Source organism: Onychostoma macrolepis, chromosome 16 (genome assembly GCF_012432095.1).
Source record: "Onychostoma macrolepis isolate SWU-2019 chromosome 16, ASM1243209v1, whole genome shotgun sequence".
Taxonomy (NCBI): Eukaryota; Metazoa; Chordata; class Actinopteri; order Cypriniformes; family Cyprinidae; genus Onychostoma; species Onychostoma macrolepis.
Genome location: NC_081170.1, coordinates 24,467,756 through 24,485,224, shown reverse-complemented (window position 1 = coordinate 24,485,224; position 17,469 = coordinate 24,467,756). Strand labels below are relative to the sequence as shown.

The 17,469-nt window shown below is 37.9% G+C and overlaps 2 protein-coding genes across 2 annotated transcripts; both read right to left on the bottom strand.

Moving 5' to 3' along the window:
- Nucleotides 1-3,540: 3,540 nt before the first annotated feature.
- Nucleotides 3,541-5,519, bottom strand: LOC131522167 (zymogen granule membrane protein 16-like). The gene is made up of 4 exons (XM_058747465.1): nt 5,421-5,519; nt 4,748-4,838; nt 4,324-4,459; nt 3,541-4,076 (listed from the first exon to the last, which is right to left on the bottom strand). Exons 2-4 carry the CDS (start codon nt 4,800-4,802, stop codon nt 3,761-3,763), a joined length of 507 nt encoding a protein of 168 aa, XP_058603448.1. The 5' UTR covers nt 4,803-4,838; nt 5,421-5,519; the 3' UTR covers nt 3,541-3,760.
- Nucleotides 5,520-7,797: 2,278 nt separating this feature from the next.
- LOC131522295 (zymogen granule membrane protein 16-like) lies at nt 7,798-9,540 on the bottom strand. Its single transcript, XM_058747703.1, has 4 exons — nt 9,454-9,540; nt 9,093-9,184; nt 8,704-8,830; nt 7,798-8,543 (listed from the first exon to the last, which is right to left on the bottom strand). Exons 1-4 carry the CDS (start codon nt 9,516-9,518, stop codon nt 8,216-8,218), a joined length of 612 nt encoding a protein of 203 aa, XP_058603686.1. The 5' UTR covers nt 9,519-9,540; the 3' UTR covers nt 7,798-8,215.
- Between the last annotated feature and the right edge of the window lie 7,929 nt (nt 9,541-17,469).

Genomic DNA, 17,469 nt, shown 5'->3' with positions numbered 1-17,469 from the left:
ACATGTGGAATAAGAACTAAAATGAGCATATATAAGGTGAATTAGGTCACAATCACCGGTCAAATAGAAACTGCAGTGGCCAAGGCAATAGTGATGAGCAAACCAGCAGATGGCAAAGTGCAAGTTAACCAACAATCACGATATCAGCACAGCAAACTCAGCCGCAAAACAGGGAGGAATTCATAGATATTACAAGGAGCAATGGCGCTGTGCACACCCACGTCCCAAATTCCAAAAATGCCCTGCTAAAGATGCTATCTGTAATGCATGTAAGAAGAGGGGGAATTTCGCTGTGCCATGGACACAAACACGTTAGTGAGATTTCAGTTCCTGATGTGACTGTGCTTAGAAAGCCCTCCTCACAACACAAGCAGGATAATGTGTATTGTTCAAATCAGCGTATGTGGAACCACACAGAATGTAAATTTCATGCTGGATACAGGCTCAGCAGTATCAATTATTCCAATGTCATTGTGCACTCAGTATTTTCCTACTGCTACTCTCATGAAAGCAAAGCTGAGTTATGGTGGACATGCTATACCAGTAACAGGCTGCCTGAAAGCTGATGTCATGTATGATGATTGGCGTGCTACAGCAGAACTGTTCATTTGTAAATACTGACACTGCGGTGTTAGGACGAGACTTCTTCGTGGCCTTAGAACTGCAGCTGTTAGACGGCCATATTGTTACATCACCATGCTGTACAATAAATTCAGCTGACAGTAATATGAAACCTGAGAAACTGGTTCGCACACAAACATTCACACACTTAGTCAAAATACGTGCTACAGTGAAGCCAGTCCAGCAGAAATTGTGCCGGCTTCCATTTGCAATCTGGGAGGCTGTATCATAGGAACTGAATTATCAGAATGGGGATGTCTTTGTGTGGATTTTCGAGAACCAAATAGAGACATAGTGGTGGACAGTTTTACACTTCCTCACATGGAGGAAATGTTTGTGTTTGTCTTTTCAACCTTGGATCTGCAGATTGCCTACACATACCTCAGAATGATCACTAAATAATATTTTAATATCTAAAAAAACCAAAGGGTAACACTTTCTATGCAGCCCGTATTTATAATACATTATAAGGATATTCTTAAGGCATTATAATGAATGCATAATGCAATATAAAAAACCTTATAATATGTTGTATCATCTCTTGTATCATACGAACAGTTTTAATATATTATAATATTTACTTATTTGTGGTTATAGCTTTTAAGAGTATGATGATTTATAACACAATGAACACGTTGCATCCACTTTTACAATGGATTATATTCCTCATAGTTATAATGTATTATAAGTCTCATATCTTTCCATTTTTCTTATGCTACTTTACTTAAAGCGGTCAAAGACCACTTATAAGTAGTAATAATAATAATAATTATATATATATTTTTTTTTCTTTCTCAAAGAGCCATATGATCAGATATAAGATCAGATGAATGTGTAATATGACACATTTGCTTTGAACAATTTTTATTGTAATATCAGTTTGATTATTTTGATGGTACCCTTTAGACAGCTGTTGATAAGCAACTCTGCAACTACATATCAACTAGCGGTCATTAGAGTATTAGTATGTCTGCTACTGTAAATATATGCTAACACTTTATTTTGATGGTCAATCAACAGATAAACTGACTATAAGTGCCTTTGCAAGTACAGTATGTCAACTTATTCTACCATACTAGATTCTACTATTCTTGAGCATACTAATACTCTTGTCATGCTGGGACTCCAGGGAAACGCGGAGACTTGGGGACGTAGAAACAATAGACTTTATTTAACAACGACCAAGACACGACGGACATACCACAATGACAATGTAGACAGAACGCTGACTTGAGGGAACACAGGACTTAAGTACACTGGGGAAAACGAGATAATTAATGACACAGGACTGGAGACGAATTAACTAATGATGACAAACTAGGACATGGACAGGAACTCCAAATATGATCACAAGAGGAGTGGAAACACAAGACGCTGAGACACAGCCTGACAACTCTAACAAGAGCTAGTTGGCATGTAGTTGCAGTTGGAGTATTAAGCTCACATAAATTAATTAACATTAGCTCCACAGGAAACACTCAAATAACACTCAACATCTAACCACTCACAAGCTGTAGTCAGATACTGTTCAGATCTTAAATAAACAATGTCAAGATATGATACAGTCCATTATACTGTAAATGAAGTAGATTTAATATGGTGTTCATTGTGTGTTATAAATAATCATACTCTTAATCTTATAACCACAAATATGTAAGTATTATGATGTATTATAATTGTTGTTATGATTATTCGTGAGTTGATATAACATATTATATATATATATATATATATATTTTTTTTTTTATAATGCATTATGCATTCATTATAATGCCTTAAGAATACCCTTATAATGTATTATAAATATGGGCTTCATAGAAAGTGTTACCAACCAAAGTAGCACAGAATGTTTTTATGGCAGAAACGTAGCACAAACAATGAAGACTATTTTGGGTGAATTTGGAGCATGTGGGGGGTTGAGTGACATCATTGCCTATAATTCGATGATCTAATTTAAAAAACGAAGCAGCACAAACAAAAAAATTTGTGGCATAAACCAGCAGAAACAAAGCTCAAACAAATTTGAGGTAAATTTGGAGCATGTGGGGGGGGCTGAGTGACCTCAGAAAATGACCATTAATATTATTTTAATACCTTGAAAACCAAAGCAGCACAAACAATTTTTTTACGGCACAAACCCGCACCAGCAAGACCATTTTTTCGTGAATTTGGAGCATGTGGGGGCTGAGTGATATCATCGCCTAAAATCCAATGTCTAATATTTTAAAAACCAAAGCAGCACAAATTAAAATATTACCAGCACAAACGAAGTCCTCAGACAGAGATTTAAATTGTATTGTAATAAGTGCACCTTTTGTGCTTGGTTAAGTTTAAAGTATGTAATACCTGACTTTGATTTTAACATTTTAAAATATTTGTCCTTTTGTGTTGTTGAACTTTTGGTAAATAAAATTGTGATTTTGGCCAATTACATAATTCATAAATGCAGATTATCCAATACAGTGGTTGCTAGGGTGTAAAAAGAATGAAAGAAAGAAAATCAGTTATTGACCAATCAGCATGAAGTAGGCTGCTGGGAACTAACAATTTTATTAAATTCCTTATGTATTAATCAATATATTTTAATACATTAACAAAATGTATTATTCTGTATATTTCCAATGCACTGATATGGTGTAAGGGTAATGGCACCAGTGATGCAAAATATTTTATGTGAAGAGGATAGTGTCTCAAATTTATTTGTTACGTTGGATAAACAAATTAAATGATAAACAATTTCCTCATAGCAGACATTTCTCATAACAGGCTAAACTAGTTTTTGCTCATTGTATGTGTCAACATGTTCAACTTCTGATTCTGATTTCAACTTCTGACTTCTGATTATTTATCTTATTATTATCTGTGTTTGTTTATCATTTTTCCATATATCATATATATTTAATGGATGTACATCTTAAATGTTGTTTAATCACACATTTTTATTTAATACACATTGTATATTATCAATTTACTGAATGAGAAAAATTACCATAGATATAAGAACACCTCCTGAACATGGTTAGTTTGAAACAATATAATCAAATTATCAAAGAAATTCAAATACAATAATCCTTTTTCTTATAGATTAGTAGATTAGTAAATTCACATTAAATTAAATATAATGAGATAAAAAATGATTTCAGGGTTTCCCAATCCGTATTGCGGCCCAATGAGCCCCAATAGAGGTGATGCCACTTCCATTCTGTCGTCCACTGAGAAAACGCAGCTCATTTCCTTTCTGGGTTGGATAGAAGTTAAATGAGGCCCCACTAGACTGTCCCACTTTAAATAAGCGCCCCTGATTAGTGATAAACACAACCTCATAGACGTAACCAGAGTAATACTTTCCAGAGATCTGAATAATTGCTTCTTTGTCATAGAGTGTCATTTCCATCGGATTGCCACTATTTACACCAACCGCTGCTGTCCAGTTACTCTCGTACCTCAGCTGGAACCTAAACAAATATGTCAATAATGTTCAAATAGTGCATATGCCATAAAGAATGACATGTACAATTTAAAATTATATTATATAAATTAAATCACAAATGCTTCCCTGAGAAAAATAATTTGTAGTATTAATTTGTGACAATAAATTCTTTGTCACTCCAACTTCTGATATCTACTTGACAAGGTTTTTACTTTTCTAACGTGATTTTTCAAAGCCATAATTGAATATTTGAGGTGCTTGAGGAAACTTACCCAGAGATATAGCCGCCCCAGTAGTTATTGGATTCCCAGACTCTGATACCAGTGATACGACCCTCACTGGCAGTGGAAAATTCAGTCCCACTGCCGTCCCCAACAGCAGGTGAGTAAGAGAAAAGATCAGGTAAAGCTGAAAGAGGGAATAATAGCTATTGAAACTGTCTCACATGTATTTCAATAATGGCTTAAAGGATTATTCAAGAAAATGAATGGCAGATCTGAAGTTACCTAAACTTAAAAAGTAATTAGTCTTTAGTTCACATTGTATCTTGTTTATCTTGGACCTTGACTTCTGAGTGGCTATTGTAATTATGCCTGAGTTGCTATTTTTATCTATTAATTTATTTAATATTTATATATTTAGTTAATTACTTATTTGAGCTGAACAATTGTATCACAGACGTGTGGTAATACTCACGAGCTGCCATGCCCATGGCATAAACTGCAGAGAGAATCAGGAAAAACTGCAACATTTTGAAATAAATTGCTGTCCTGCACACTCCAGGAATCTAAGGAAATCGTAATAAATGAAGTATCTGACTGAAGTATCGAATTAGAGTTATTCTGGATTTGTGCATTTCATGCTGTCACAGATACAAACACTTTTTGCTGCATAGCAAGTCATGTAACACTTTATTTTGATGGTCACTTTTGAACATTCTGTTGACACTAAGTAATGTTGCAACTACATGTCAACAAACTCTCATACGAGTATTAGTTGACTGTCTGCTTCATATCTACTAACTCCTTATTGTGTTGGTCTCCCAACAGACATTCTACTGACTATAAGTAACTTTGCAAGAACGTGTCAACTTAATCTAACCCTAACCCTACCAGTCAACTAATACACTACTAACAATCTAATGAGAGTCAGTAGAAATGTAGCAACATTACTTATAGTCAATAGAATGTGTTAAAGGGACCATCAAAATAAAGTGAACCTTAATGATAATAAATTAGGTAAAATTTAACATTCTGCTAAATGATTACACAGCATATACACAAGTATACTCTTGGAAAAATATAAAAAAAATGTACAAAAACAACAACAAACAGATGTGATATATATAAATAAAGCTCTTTTGCATTACCTGTAGACGGGTATGTGGTTGATAGTTCAAGAGACAAGTGTGTTGACTAAACCTGCTCGTACACTTTTCTGCTCATCTGACTTTTGTTATTGGTTGAACAATATGTCTTTGTTTCTTCTGTTTTCTGACACTCCTCAGATGGAATGTTTTAGATCTCACAATTATGGCATGACCAACATCAAAATATCACATCTACCAACTTTCAGATTTAAAGGAACATTTTATGAACTATAGATGAACTATCAGAACTTAATTCAAAATATCTGAATTGTGTGCCAAATTTTATTCTACTGTTTACAGAAAAGAAGAATTGGAAGCACTATGTTTGTATCTTACCGGCTCAGATTGTGTTGATCTCACATTATATTATTCTAATTACCTGTCCTTTGTAATATACATCATATTTTCATTGCCTTTTACAACAATGAGCCTTTGTGAATCCCAATTTAAATAAAATGATTTCAAATAATTCACATCAGTTAAAAAACAAAAATAAAAAATCATGATACAAGGTTTTCTACAATTTATTTACATAACAATTGGGTGGCTTCTCTGTAAAATATCCCAGTCAGTTAATGGACGATACAAGTTACTTGTTTATTTCACCTTCACTCAGTTAACATCAGCTTACACAACATTGATTTTTCTTTGTTTTCTTCACTGATCACATTTTTCAAATATTTTAAATTATGTTTCCATGTGCACTTAACAAGTTGGTTGTTAATGGAAATGACAACACAGCTTTGTGACAGTCGTAATTTGAGCCATTTACACAATAAGTACTTTAAAACAAACAACAACAAATAGGTTTATGTTTTTTTATTATTATTATTTATTCATGTAACTTGTTGTTTACATCATCATAATCGTTATTATGTATAATTACTATTTAAATTGTAATAATTACTATTTAAATTGTAATAATTAAATGTAATATTTTTAACAACTTTTTATTACATTTTCTTCCTGAAACAGCAGCAACAAACAAAAAGCAACTGTGCAAATTCAGAAACCCCAACCCACAATAAAATAATTTTCACAAGGATGCTAGAAAAGATGATACAACATTAAAAGCCGAATGCCACAAACTTACAATTTCCACACTAGATCCATGCACACGAGAAGTTGAGACTTCCATCGAGACAATGAATTAAATGTAATAATTAAATGTAATAATTATTATTTTACAACTCTAGAAAAAAAGAAAAGAAAAAAAACATAGAGACCACTCCAAATTTTCTTAAAGCAGCAATCTTTTTATCAAGGAAAATTATAAAAACCACTGCTGTGGTCATCATCATCCTCTTGCAGTAGGACCAGCTGGATGGCAAAAACTGTGCTAGTAGTATACCTCAAAAGTAATTGGAATCAAATAATAACTATTGACCATGCCAGAAGAGTTTAAAAAAGTTTTCAGTGAGGAAAAGAAGGGTTCAATTCTGGCTTTACTGGCAGGGATACAGTGAGAATCAAGTTGCTTATATTCTTATATTTGGAAGACGGCGGTTCATAAGAACAAGGTCAAGCTGCAGACATTGGAGACAACAAAGCCAAAGACCTGCAGAGGGTGAAAATAACTCTCCACTGACTGGGATGACTGCCAGCTCATTCAAATGTCACTCAACAATCATAGGATGACGTCAAGTGAACTGTAAAAAGAACGGCAAATGGCACAGCGAGGACGGTACAAAACAGGCTCCCGGGGCAGGGCTTTGCCAACACCATGGTCATCTAACAGTTAGATGAAGACCTGGAGAGGCCTACAAGCCACAGTGTCTCGCACCCACTCTGAAATTTGGTGGATGATCTGGGGGTGTTTCGGCAAGGCTGGAATTGGGCACATTTGTCTTTGTGAATGCAGCATGAAAGCCACGTACAAGGTTGTCCTGAAAGAAAACTTGCTTTCTTTCAGCTCCTACAATGTTCCCCAACTCTGAGGATTGGTTTTCCCAGCAGGACAATGAACCCTTCTTAAGTTAAAACTTTGTGGTTCTCAAATATAGATTTCTGAAAACTTCTTAAGTTAAAACCTTAGTATTGTGTTGTTTAAAATATTTTCTTTGCATTATTTGAGGTCTAAAAACACTGTATCTTTTTTTGTTATTTTGACCAGTTGTCATTTTCCGCAAATAAATGGTCTAAATTACATTTGTAATTTGGGAGAAGTGTTGCCAGTTGTTTATAGAATAAAACCAAAATGTTAATTTTACTCAAACACATACCTATAAATAGTAAAACCAGAGAAACTGATAATTTTGCAGTGGTTTTTCCAGAGCTGTATATTTGATTTCCATATTTTAAGATTGAAAGTCTGAAAAAGATAATAAAATCTATACATATAAGGAATTTGAAGAGTAGGAGAAATAAACAATAAAGGCAAGGTCAAATTTTTTTAATGTGATCTTCATATAACAAAAATAAAAGATAATATATGTGAATGTCAGTTGTTGAAGAAATATACAAACACAAGGCAATTCAAATAATAAAGAAAATGCTAAAAAAAAAAAATACATTTAAAAATAAAAAGACAGAATGGTTATGTAGCTGAAAATGTTGTAAATCCAGCTGCATCTGAAAACGAGCGTAGTTTAGAAGACCCACCTAACACAGATAGGCTAAAATGAACAAAACAACATTGGCTTTATTCAAGTAATAATCATGAGAATCTTGTCTATAAAAATGAGAACAAGATGAAACTCAAATAAACACAGATAAAAAATCAATTTAAATCTGTAGATATTTATTTAATTCTGGCAGGAAGAAGGTAAAGGGCACTGAACTGAACTAATATGATCTTAAGGTGTTACACTGTTGTCACTGGTGTGGTAGACAGCCCAGTGAGCCCCAATGGAGGTGATTCCGTATCCATTATGTTGACCACTGAGAAAACGTAGCTCACTTCCATCATGGGTCGGGTAGAAGTTAAATGAGATTCCAGAAGGTTGTCCCACTTTGAAAGATCGGCCTTGACTAGTGACAAACATAAGCTCATAGATGTAGCCACTGTCATACTTTCCAGACACCTGAACGATGGATTCGTTGTCAAGAAGTGTCATCTCCGTCGGAGTGCCATAGTTTGCACAAACCAGTGTTGTCCAGTTACCATCATAACTCAGCTGGATTCTAAACAGATATGTGTCATCAGTGTTCAAATAGATACACAATGCAGATGACTTAATTAATTTTACATTAAGTCACAATAAAACACATCAAATTAATTACTTAATTACTTTGGCACTCTTTTCGTCTGGATAGTTGATCAGTGGTGCATTGGTTCACTTACCCACCAATGTATGCGCTACTGTATTCCCAGATTCTGATACCAGTGATGTGACCCGCATGTGCAGTGGAATATGCAGTCCCACTGCCGCTCCCAGCAGCCAGTGAGTAAGAGTAGAAATCAGGTAAAGCTGAAAGAGGGAATAACAACTAAAAGTCTGTATTATTATTATTATTATTATAAAATTGTTATTAATATAAATTATCACTATTATTATAGTTACTGTTTTGTTTTTTGCAAACATTCAAAATCATGCTGCAAAAAAAAAAGTATATATAATTTTCTAAAGGACATTATTTTCTTACAGCGTGATTGTGCATGTTTGCAAAATAAAAAGTAAATAAAATACAATGGTAAAAATAGAAATCACTAAAGTGGTGTGTGATACTCACGCATGGCCATGCCCACTGTACAAACTCCAGTTAGAACCAGAATAAGATTCAACATTTTGGAAAAAAGTTGCTGTCCAGTACACGACAATAATCTAAATGAAACAAAACAGATCATGCTTATGAAACACTAATACTACAAGAACTAGCTCCCTACTGTATGCCATTGTAAGTTGGATCTGCATCTTGTTATCACAGTGCAATTTGCTTTACATCACTTTATATCACTAGGTAGCAGTTTCCAATGTCTAACTACATTACATATTGACAGAATGGTTATTAGTGTTTTCTAATATATGCCTACCTAAGAACATTGAGATGATAAAAGATAATCACTGGAATTTTAGAAATATTAAGTTATTACCTGCAGCTATACTTGATGTGGTTGATATTTGAGCAGTCTGGTTTGCTGACTAAACCTTCCTGCATTTATATTCTCCTCCTAGTGAAACCTCTTCTATTGAACAAGGTATGATTGCAATTCTGTCTCAGTTATGACACACCTCAAATAGAATGTTTTGGAATGCAAAACAAGTTTTGGTCCGAGTGCAAAGAATGATGAGAATGATACATACAACTTTGAACTTTGAATTTTTTTTTTTTACAAATAAAAAATACACAAAATAACAAGGATAGGAAAAAGGGTTATACATGAAATTCTAAGAAAATCCAGGATAACACAACACTAGTTTTTATATTAGAACACTATATTTATTTAGAACAATTTAAGCGAATTTTGCTGAATCACACTGTTATTTAATTTGTATTAAGTTGATCAGGCCCTCTATGTGCAGAGCTCTATTAAAAATGTGGTGTTCACGGTCCAAAAAATGACAGGGTTCTGTCAGTGTGCTTAATATTAGCTATATTATTTATTTTTAATAAATTTAACTAGAATTTACGAAGTACAGATAAGGATGATTTGTCTTATCATCTAGCATTGGTGGATATCAATTTTTTTTCTTCAAGGATAAATGTTTTAGATTAGATGTTTATTTTCTTAAGTATACAGTTATTTATTTGGGTAACACTTTATTTTGATAGTCCACTCTAGAAATTCTACTAACTATAAGTAACTTTGTAACTACATGTCAACTAATTCTCATTAATTTGCAACTACATGTCTTCTAACTCTCAGAGTAGACTGTCAGGTTTAGGGTTCGTAGAATAAGTTCACATACTTGCAAAGTTTCTCATTGTTATGGATGGACTCTGACACGAAGATGGTAAAGGAGAATTAGGTGTTTATTAAAACAGGTGAGACACTCAGGTGACTTATGGTTTCTTGCAAGGTGAGTAGGTGACTTCAGAATGGTAAATCAAATGGGTAGTATGATGTGCTTGAGATTCTTCTCTTTTCCTCAGGCGTACGGGGAGACGAGACAGGATCGATCCGGGGAGACACACACACACTTCGAGGACGGAGCTCTATGAAGAGAGGAGGACACAAGGTGGGAGAACACAGCAGGTAAGTCAGACAGGGTAAGTATTTCTTAGATTTTCGGAAGGATATGGTCTTTTCAGATACAGGATACCAAGAGGTTGAGTCCACGTAGCAATGACGAGATCGGACGCTGAAGTGTGTGTGTGTGGTGATCCTTTATAGTGCTGGTGATTGGCATGGTGATCAGGTGCAGGTGAGTGTGATTAATACTCAGGGGATGTGGAGCGATGTGATTGGTGGAGTGAAGGGCCTGACTGGTCCGTGACACTCATAGTCAGTATGTTGTATGTTGTGGACCCATCAAAATAAAGTGTTAGAAGATATTAAGCAGACAGTCTACTAATACTCTAATGACTACTAGTTGACATGTAGTTGCAAAGTTACTTACTGTTAGGAGAATGTCTGAAGTGGACTATAGAAATAAAGTGTTACCTTTATTTGTACCTGACAAATCATATGACATTGATTATAAGACATGAAATACCTTACCAAGCTTGATGGTTTGCTTTTGTAACATAAGTAGCAGTACCACTGAAAAATAAAGCTAACCTAAATTTAAAATAATAATAATAATAATAATAATAATAATAATAAAAAAAGCTAAGCATTTACCACTATGTATGTATTTATATATTGTATGACAAGCTAGACATAAAATATTTTCAGGAGATAAAAAGAGATTTAAACATAAAAATAGAGCTAATAAGTATGAACAGTGATCATATACTCCATGGACAAATTTTTATCTTTGCTAAAAAAATAAATGGCTCTTTAAAATTTAGAAATTGCAAGGGATTACAGGAACCTGGTGTAATTCCTCATAGTCAACATTGCAATTTAACATGCTAAAGTATGTTTTGTTCTATTTTTTATAACTTGGGCGTCTGGATTTTTCATGTCTCAAGTGCTGTTCAAAAATCTCTCACACAGGCCTGTATCACATCTTGAGAATATGTACATTTTCAGTTTTATTTAATTATTGGTAATGCTTTACAATAAGGCACTGTAGCAAATTAGCTTAAAAGGGAATTGTTTATAAATAATTACAATTAATTATGATTAATTACAATTATGTATATCGACTGAGTAATAACTGTAGCAGAATTAAATTGCCATCAACTGATCTGTTCATCCAGCGACCATTCAGTGTAAGTTCATATCAACTCTAAGAAAGGATATTTTCGTGGCCACAGAAAATACTTTCCTAAGTATTAATGCATTAGAGCATGTAGTAAGGATCGAAAATCGTAAAGGGACATTAATTTGCAAAGCAGAACCAGAAACTCATGTAATTTGTGCACACAACTTTTATTAACTAAACGCTAACACACATAACTAATCTGCACAAACAAACATACATACACTCACGCGTATATACAAAAGGGGAGCTAAAGTGGATGAATGAAGCCATTAGAGAAAACAAAATGCAGTTATGGAAAGAGTCAGTTACCACCTGAGTAAAACCATCAGCGCAGTTTATAACGGGGTCTATAGCTTATACTAAACCTCTGTTTAGTTCAGTTAGATGTACCATACTTGCACTTCCATGGCTGTTGGCGTGTGTCTGGAATGCAGTCTCGGATGAAAAGTCTTGATGGTTTCAAGGTTTTGGACTCGCAGTCACGTTCTTCCGGGTTGAAGAGTGATGAATTCCAAAGATGTTATTCTGGTTCTGAGGTCCGAGGAGCTTTGGCTGAATTGAGTCAAGGCCGCAAGGCCTGGCGCAAAAACTTAAGTGTCCAGAAGAGTTCTAGCTCACATCCTTTTAGGATCTAACAGAACCGCAGACTGAGATATGTTGGAGACCACCGGGCACGCCGGTACCAGCTCAGGCTCTCCACAAGAGCAGCAATCCGGAGATTTAGCAGCAGAGCTTTTTTAGAAGAGAGTGCGCGGAACTGTGCATGAGCCCTTTAAGGTCTGCGAAGAGTCACACCTCTCAGGATGGGCTTGACCAATGAGAAAGGCTGAATTTCCAAGCGGAGTTTGGAAATACTGGGGGGTTTCATGACCCTTTGTCTGAGAGCATGTTAATTTGCAAAGGGGTTGGATTGGAAGTTGCTATACAAACTATTAAAGATTCTTAGGACATTAATATGTTGCATAGGTATCAACATGTAATATTCACTCTCAATTAGATCATCCGAAGACGAACTGATAGAGACCAAACATGTTCCAGGAAAGAGGTAGTGAGATGCTCTGCATTTGCATTCATTTGAGCAATAAAACTAGTGTTATCTGATGGGTTGCCATGGAAGAAAAAGAGAAACAATTAATAATAGTGATGAACTAAATAGGAAATATAAACTTATAAGGGTTATAAAAAGGTCACTTTTGTTTGTTTGGAACGAGTCTTTACTGCTTTTGTAATTATTTTCTTTTGTTTTATGTGATGTTTTGAATTTCACTTTATTTTATTTTTTATATATTTTGTTTTTCCATTTTCTCAAATACATCTTACCTGTTTCTAATGCAGCTAGTGTTGTCACCATTTCCTTCTCCCTTTGTTGCTGACACAGTCTCTTGAGCGAGTCTTATCTTCTGGTCACTGGTCCGAAATCTAGAACGGTGCACTCCCTTCACCCTCATTTCTGTTTGAGAGTGAATGCATGCACTTCCGCCGCGACGCGGGTTACACTAGCTTCAACCACTGAACTGTCTGCCAATCCATTGGCAGTCAATGCATATTGTGAACTGTCTGTTGGTTTAAACTCTGCAGTCAAACCTGATTCTGAATTGTCTGTCTGTCCAGTCTCAACTAATGAGCCTGAGGGTGAATTGTCAGCCTGTCCAGTTTCACTCAATGAGCATGATGTTGAACTGTCTACATATCCAGTTTCAATCTGTGAGCCTGCTTATGTGAACTGTCTGCCTGCTCAGCAGTCACCAGGCAGACTTTTTGTGTTTCAAAGCCGCAATCTTCAGCTCCGGTGTGGGAACCTTTTGGCTTTAAGCGGAATGAGAGAGGAGAGCCAATTAACGTGAATGAGCCGGTATTTGTTTGATTTATTTAGCTTTTTTTTTTTTTCACATTTCGGTTCCAATGTCTATATATTCTTAAGAATAAAATGTTCTTTGCTCTTTGAAAGAGTGTACTTGCATTATTATGCTATTATATTGTCATACTGTAATTATATAATCAGTGAAATAAAATTGTCTTAAAATGACAATAATATCGTTTATCGAAATTAATTTTGGTGCAATATAACCGCACATCGTGACAGCCCTACACTCTGGTGCGTCCGCCATTTCAGTCACAGACGCGGGGCCGTGTTCCTCCTCCGCGACACCCACAGTAAACAAAGAGCCAGCGCACAGCAAAGCATAGTCCATAAAGTCCTTTAAACTACAATTAAACTTCCCCTCCAGTAACCATGACTTTATGGGCTCACTTAGTCCGAACAACATGATCTCACAGAATTCCGTGTAATGTTCACGGACTTAATTAACCTCCGAATCTGTGGTGGCATCACGGAATCGCCGAAAATTCCGTGATGGGCTCACAGAAAAAATTCCGTGATGGGCTCACAGAAGTGATACCAATGTAAGTCAGTGACAGGCATCAGCCATGCTCCACGCACGGAAACCCTTAGCATCAATATGCCGACGCGATACTGGGAAATTTATCGTCATCATTATTGTTCAGAACTGGGTAGGTTTAGGGTAGGGGTGAGGTCAGGTACTCCAGTTAAAGTATAACTGCATCGGAGTCACTCTTTTTACGTGGTCCGATGCAGCGCTGGTGTTGAACTAGTGAATCCGTGCATGGACCACGGCTGATGCCTTCTGTGAGCCCATCACGGAATTTTCGGCGATTCCGTGATGCCACCACAGATTCGGGGTTAATTAAGTCCGTGAACATTACACGGAATTCTGTGAGATCAGGTTGGTCCGAAACGAAAAATGTCTTTTAATACGACCTCGTCAAAAGGCACCCTATAAGATAACTCACAGAACTGAGTGACGTTATCTCAATGGATAAACTCTTTTGTCGCAGGTCGAGCAGCTGGTCGACCCTGTCCATACCTGGCCAGGGTCCTGTAGAAAAGCCGCTGGATCCTTGTGTGGCCGAGTATTCTGTAACGGAGTCAACGAGACGGGAGTCGAGTGGACCCAAGTGCAAGCTCTTATTCCTTAACATGGTCATAGAAAACACGGAAGGGCTCTGTAAAGTAGCTATCACTAGAAGAGTGATAAACGCTAGACAATACTCGGCAGTGAAAAAGAGGAAGTCCATGGCTTATGTAGCATGTCTGATTGAATTCAGCTGTGTATGTGTACTCAGTGCATTCAGTTGTGTGTGTGTAATCAGTGCAATGGATGATGGGAACTGTAGTCCAGCAAGAGTCCATAGTAGTGAGCGACCTCTGGTGGCAATTTGACAGAAGGGCACAGACTGAATTCATGAAAATGTCACAAAAATATACTTGTGTTTTAGCATATTTCTTAAAAGTGCAACTAAGCATATATTTATTACCAAAGTACTTTTAGTATACTTAAAAAAAAATAAAAAAAATAAAATGCAATTAAATACATTTTTAATGCACTTCAAGCAAACATGTTAGGAGTACAATTGCACTATAAATATACTATCTGAATTTCAAGTACATTTTTAATACATTTAGGAGTACTTCTTTTTCACCTGGGAGATGAAGTGAATACACATTGACTGTATCATTACAATGGCACCAATACACATGGGGAGCGAAGGTGAGCCCATCTTGTCTCATCACACAGAACAGCTACTGTAGTTTAAATAGCTGAAAAACTTAATGCTGGCCATGACAGAAAGGTGTCAGAACACACAGTGCACCACAGTTTACTGTATATGGGGCTGTGTAGCCATAAGAGTGATGGCCCTGTCCGTCATCAAAATTGGCTGATCTACATTAGTTGTGGCTTAATGGTTAGAGAGTCAGACTTTGAGGTCACAGGTTTGAGTCTCGGTAGCGGCAGGGATTATAGGTGGGGGGAATGAATGTACAGAGCTAATTTCCACCCTCAATACCACAACTGAGGTGAAACCTCAAAGCAAAGCACCAAACCCCCAACTGCTCCCTGGGCGCCACAGCAAATTTGGCTGCCCACTGCTCCAGGTGTGTGTTCACGGTGTGTGTGTGCACTTGGATGGTTTAAATACAGAGAACAAATTCCAAGTATGGAACACATCAGAGCATGAGCATCAGAACTGGACACTGTAGCAACGGAAGAAGGCTGATTGTTCTGAATAATCACGTTTTCTTTTATATCAGACAAATAGCTGGGTATGTCGTTTACCTGGGGAAGAGATGGTAGCCGGATGCAATTTGGGAAGAAGGCAGGCTGGCGGAGACTGTGCTATTTTTTGAGCAATGTTCTGCTGTGAAACCTTGGGTCCTAGCATTTATGTGGATGTTAATTTGACATGGCCTCTTTCAGCAGGATAATACTTCCTGCCATACTGCAAAAAATTCATTGATAAAGAGTTCAAGGTGTCGGCATATATATATATATATATTGTGACGAGCGTACCGATATCTCATCAGCATCGCCCTGGAAACGGAGGCAGAACACCTGCACTTCCTCATTACCGGCTGATCAGTCCCAGCTGCAGCTCGTCAGCTGCTGGCATTATAAGCCCAGCAGATCTGTTGAGTTCGACCTCCAGAAAGACTGCAGCTAACCACTCTCTCTCATCTCTTTGCACCTCTAGACAGCAGCATGTGACCAAGCAGCCACCATAGAACACGAGCACAAGCATGGGCACCCTGCACAAGGACCGAGGAAGAGATAGACTGCACCAGCGCACCTCTACACCTGTTTGCTATCTTTTTTTGAGTCAAGAAATCCACTCTCCGGGGCATTTATTGGAACGGTCCTTGTCGTGTGATTCTTCACCCCGTGACAAGTTGGTGGAGGATGCGGGCATATCAGTGAAGAATCACAGACAAGCAACATCACATTCCTTGACTGTTCTCACCCCTGGATTTTTTTTTAACCTCTCCTCTGTCACAGGTGTGCGCTTCTCCCTTTCCCCGATATGGATGAACTCCTAAAACATCTCGCAGAAGTCAGCATCCGCCAGCAACAAATAGTGGAACACCTGGCCACCCGGCAAGGACAGACCGAGCAGGAGCTCGCAGCTCTCCGTGCCGCCGCCGCCCCACGCGTTCCGCTACCAGATGCCCGGGCACAAGCAACAAAGCTGCTCCCAAAAATGACCCCTCATGACGATGTGGAAGCATTCTTGCAGGTGTTCGAGAACACAGCGACCATGTGTGATTGGTGTGCCTCAGGGTGATTGGGCACGGGCGCTGGTACCACTGCTGACCGGTGAAGCTCAGCGAGCGTACTTCGCTCTCCCCGCCGCTACCGCGGACCAGTACGCCAAAGTAAAACGCGAAATTCTAGCCCGGCTGGGCTTATCCTCTATCTGCGCGGCTCAGCAATTCCACGAGTGGGAGTACAAGCCTCGACTGCCCACCTGTGCTCAAGCTGCCGAGCTCAAGCGGCTCGCACATCACTGGTTGCTGGATGGATCCCCCTCGGCTGCCCAGGTAGCGGAGCGCGTGGTCATCGACCATCTCCTCCGGGCCCTTCCCCGCTCCCATCTACAGGCAGTCGGCATGAGAAATCTGACCACAACGCTCGAGCTCGTGGGGGCCATAGAGCTGGTGGATGCGGCCCAACAACGGGACGCTGGGGAGAGAGCGCCACCGTTTCCCCGGAGGGTGGGCAAGGAGCGACGCACGCCGGAGGGCACCCTGCGACACCAAAGCAGGCCGGCGGCCCCCTCCCCGCGGGATGAGCCCATGCCAATGGAGCCGCCAACACCTCCCACTCGAACCTGGCTGGCAGGCTGTGTCGTGCACCATGACCTTCCAGCTGGGGTCCCTGAAGCGGAGGTGAAGGTTAATGGGAAACCGTTCCGGGCCGTTCTGGATTCTGGCAGCACCG

Coding starts and splice junctions, on each gene's coding strand:
- LOC131522295 (XM_058747703.1), bottom strand. CDS start 9,518: ATGCAGGAAGGTTTAGTCAGCAAACCAGACTGCTCAAATATCAACCAC. Junction 8,831..9,092: donor TACAGTGGGCATGGCCATGC/GTGAGTATCACA, acceptor TCCCTCTTTCAG/CTTTACCTGATTTCTACTCT. Junction 8,544..8,703: donor AGTAGCGCATACATTGGTGG/GTAAGTGAACCA, acceptor ATATCTGTTTAG/AATCCAGCTGAGTTATGATG.
- LOC131522167 (XM_058747465.1), bottom strand. CDS start 4,802: ATGTTGCAGTTTTTCCTGATTCTCTCTGCAGTTTATGCCATGGGCATG. Junction 4,460..4,747: donor TGCCATGGGCATGGCAGCTC/GTGAGTATTACC, acceptor TCCCTCTTTCAG/CTTTACCTGATCTTTTCTCT. Junction 4,077..4,323: donor TGGGGCGGCTATATCTCTGG/GTAAGTTTCCTC, acceptor ATATTTGTTTAG/GTTCCAGCTGAGGTACGAGA.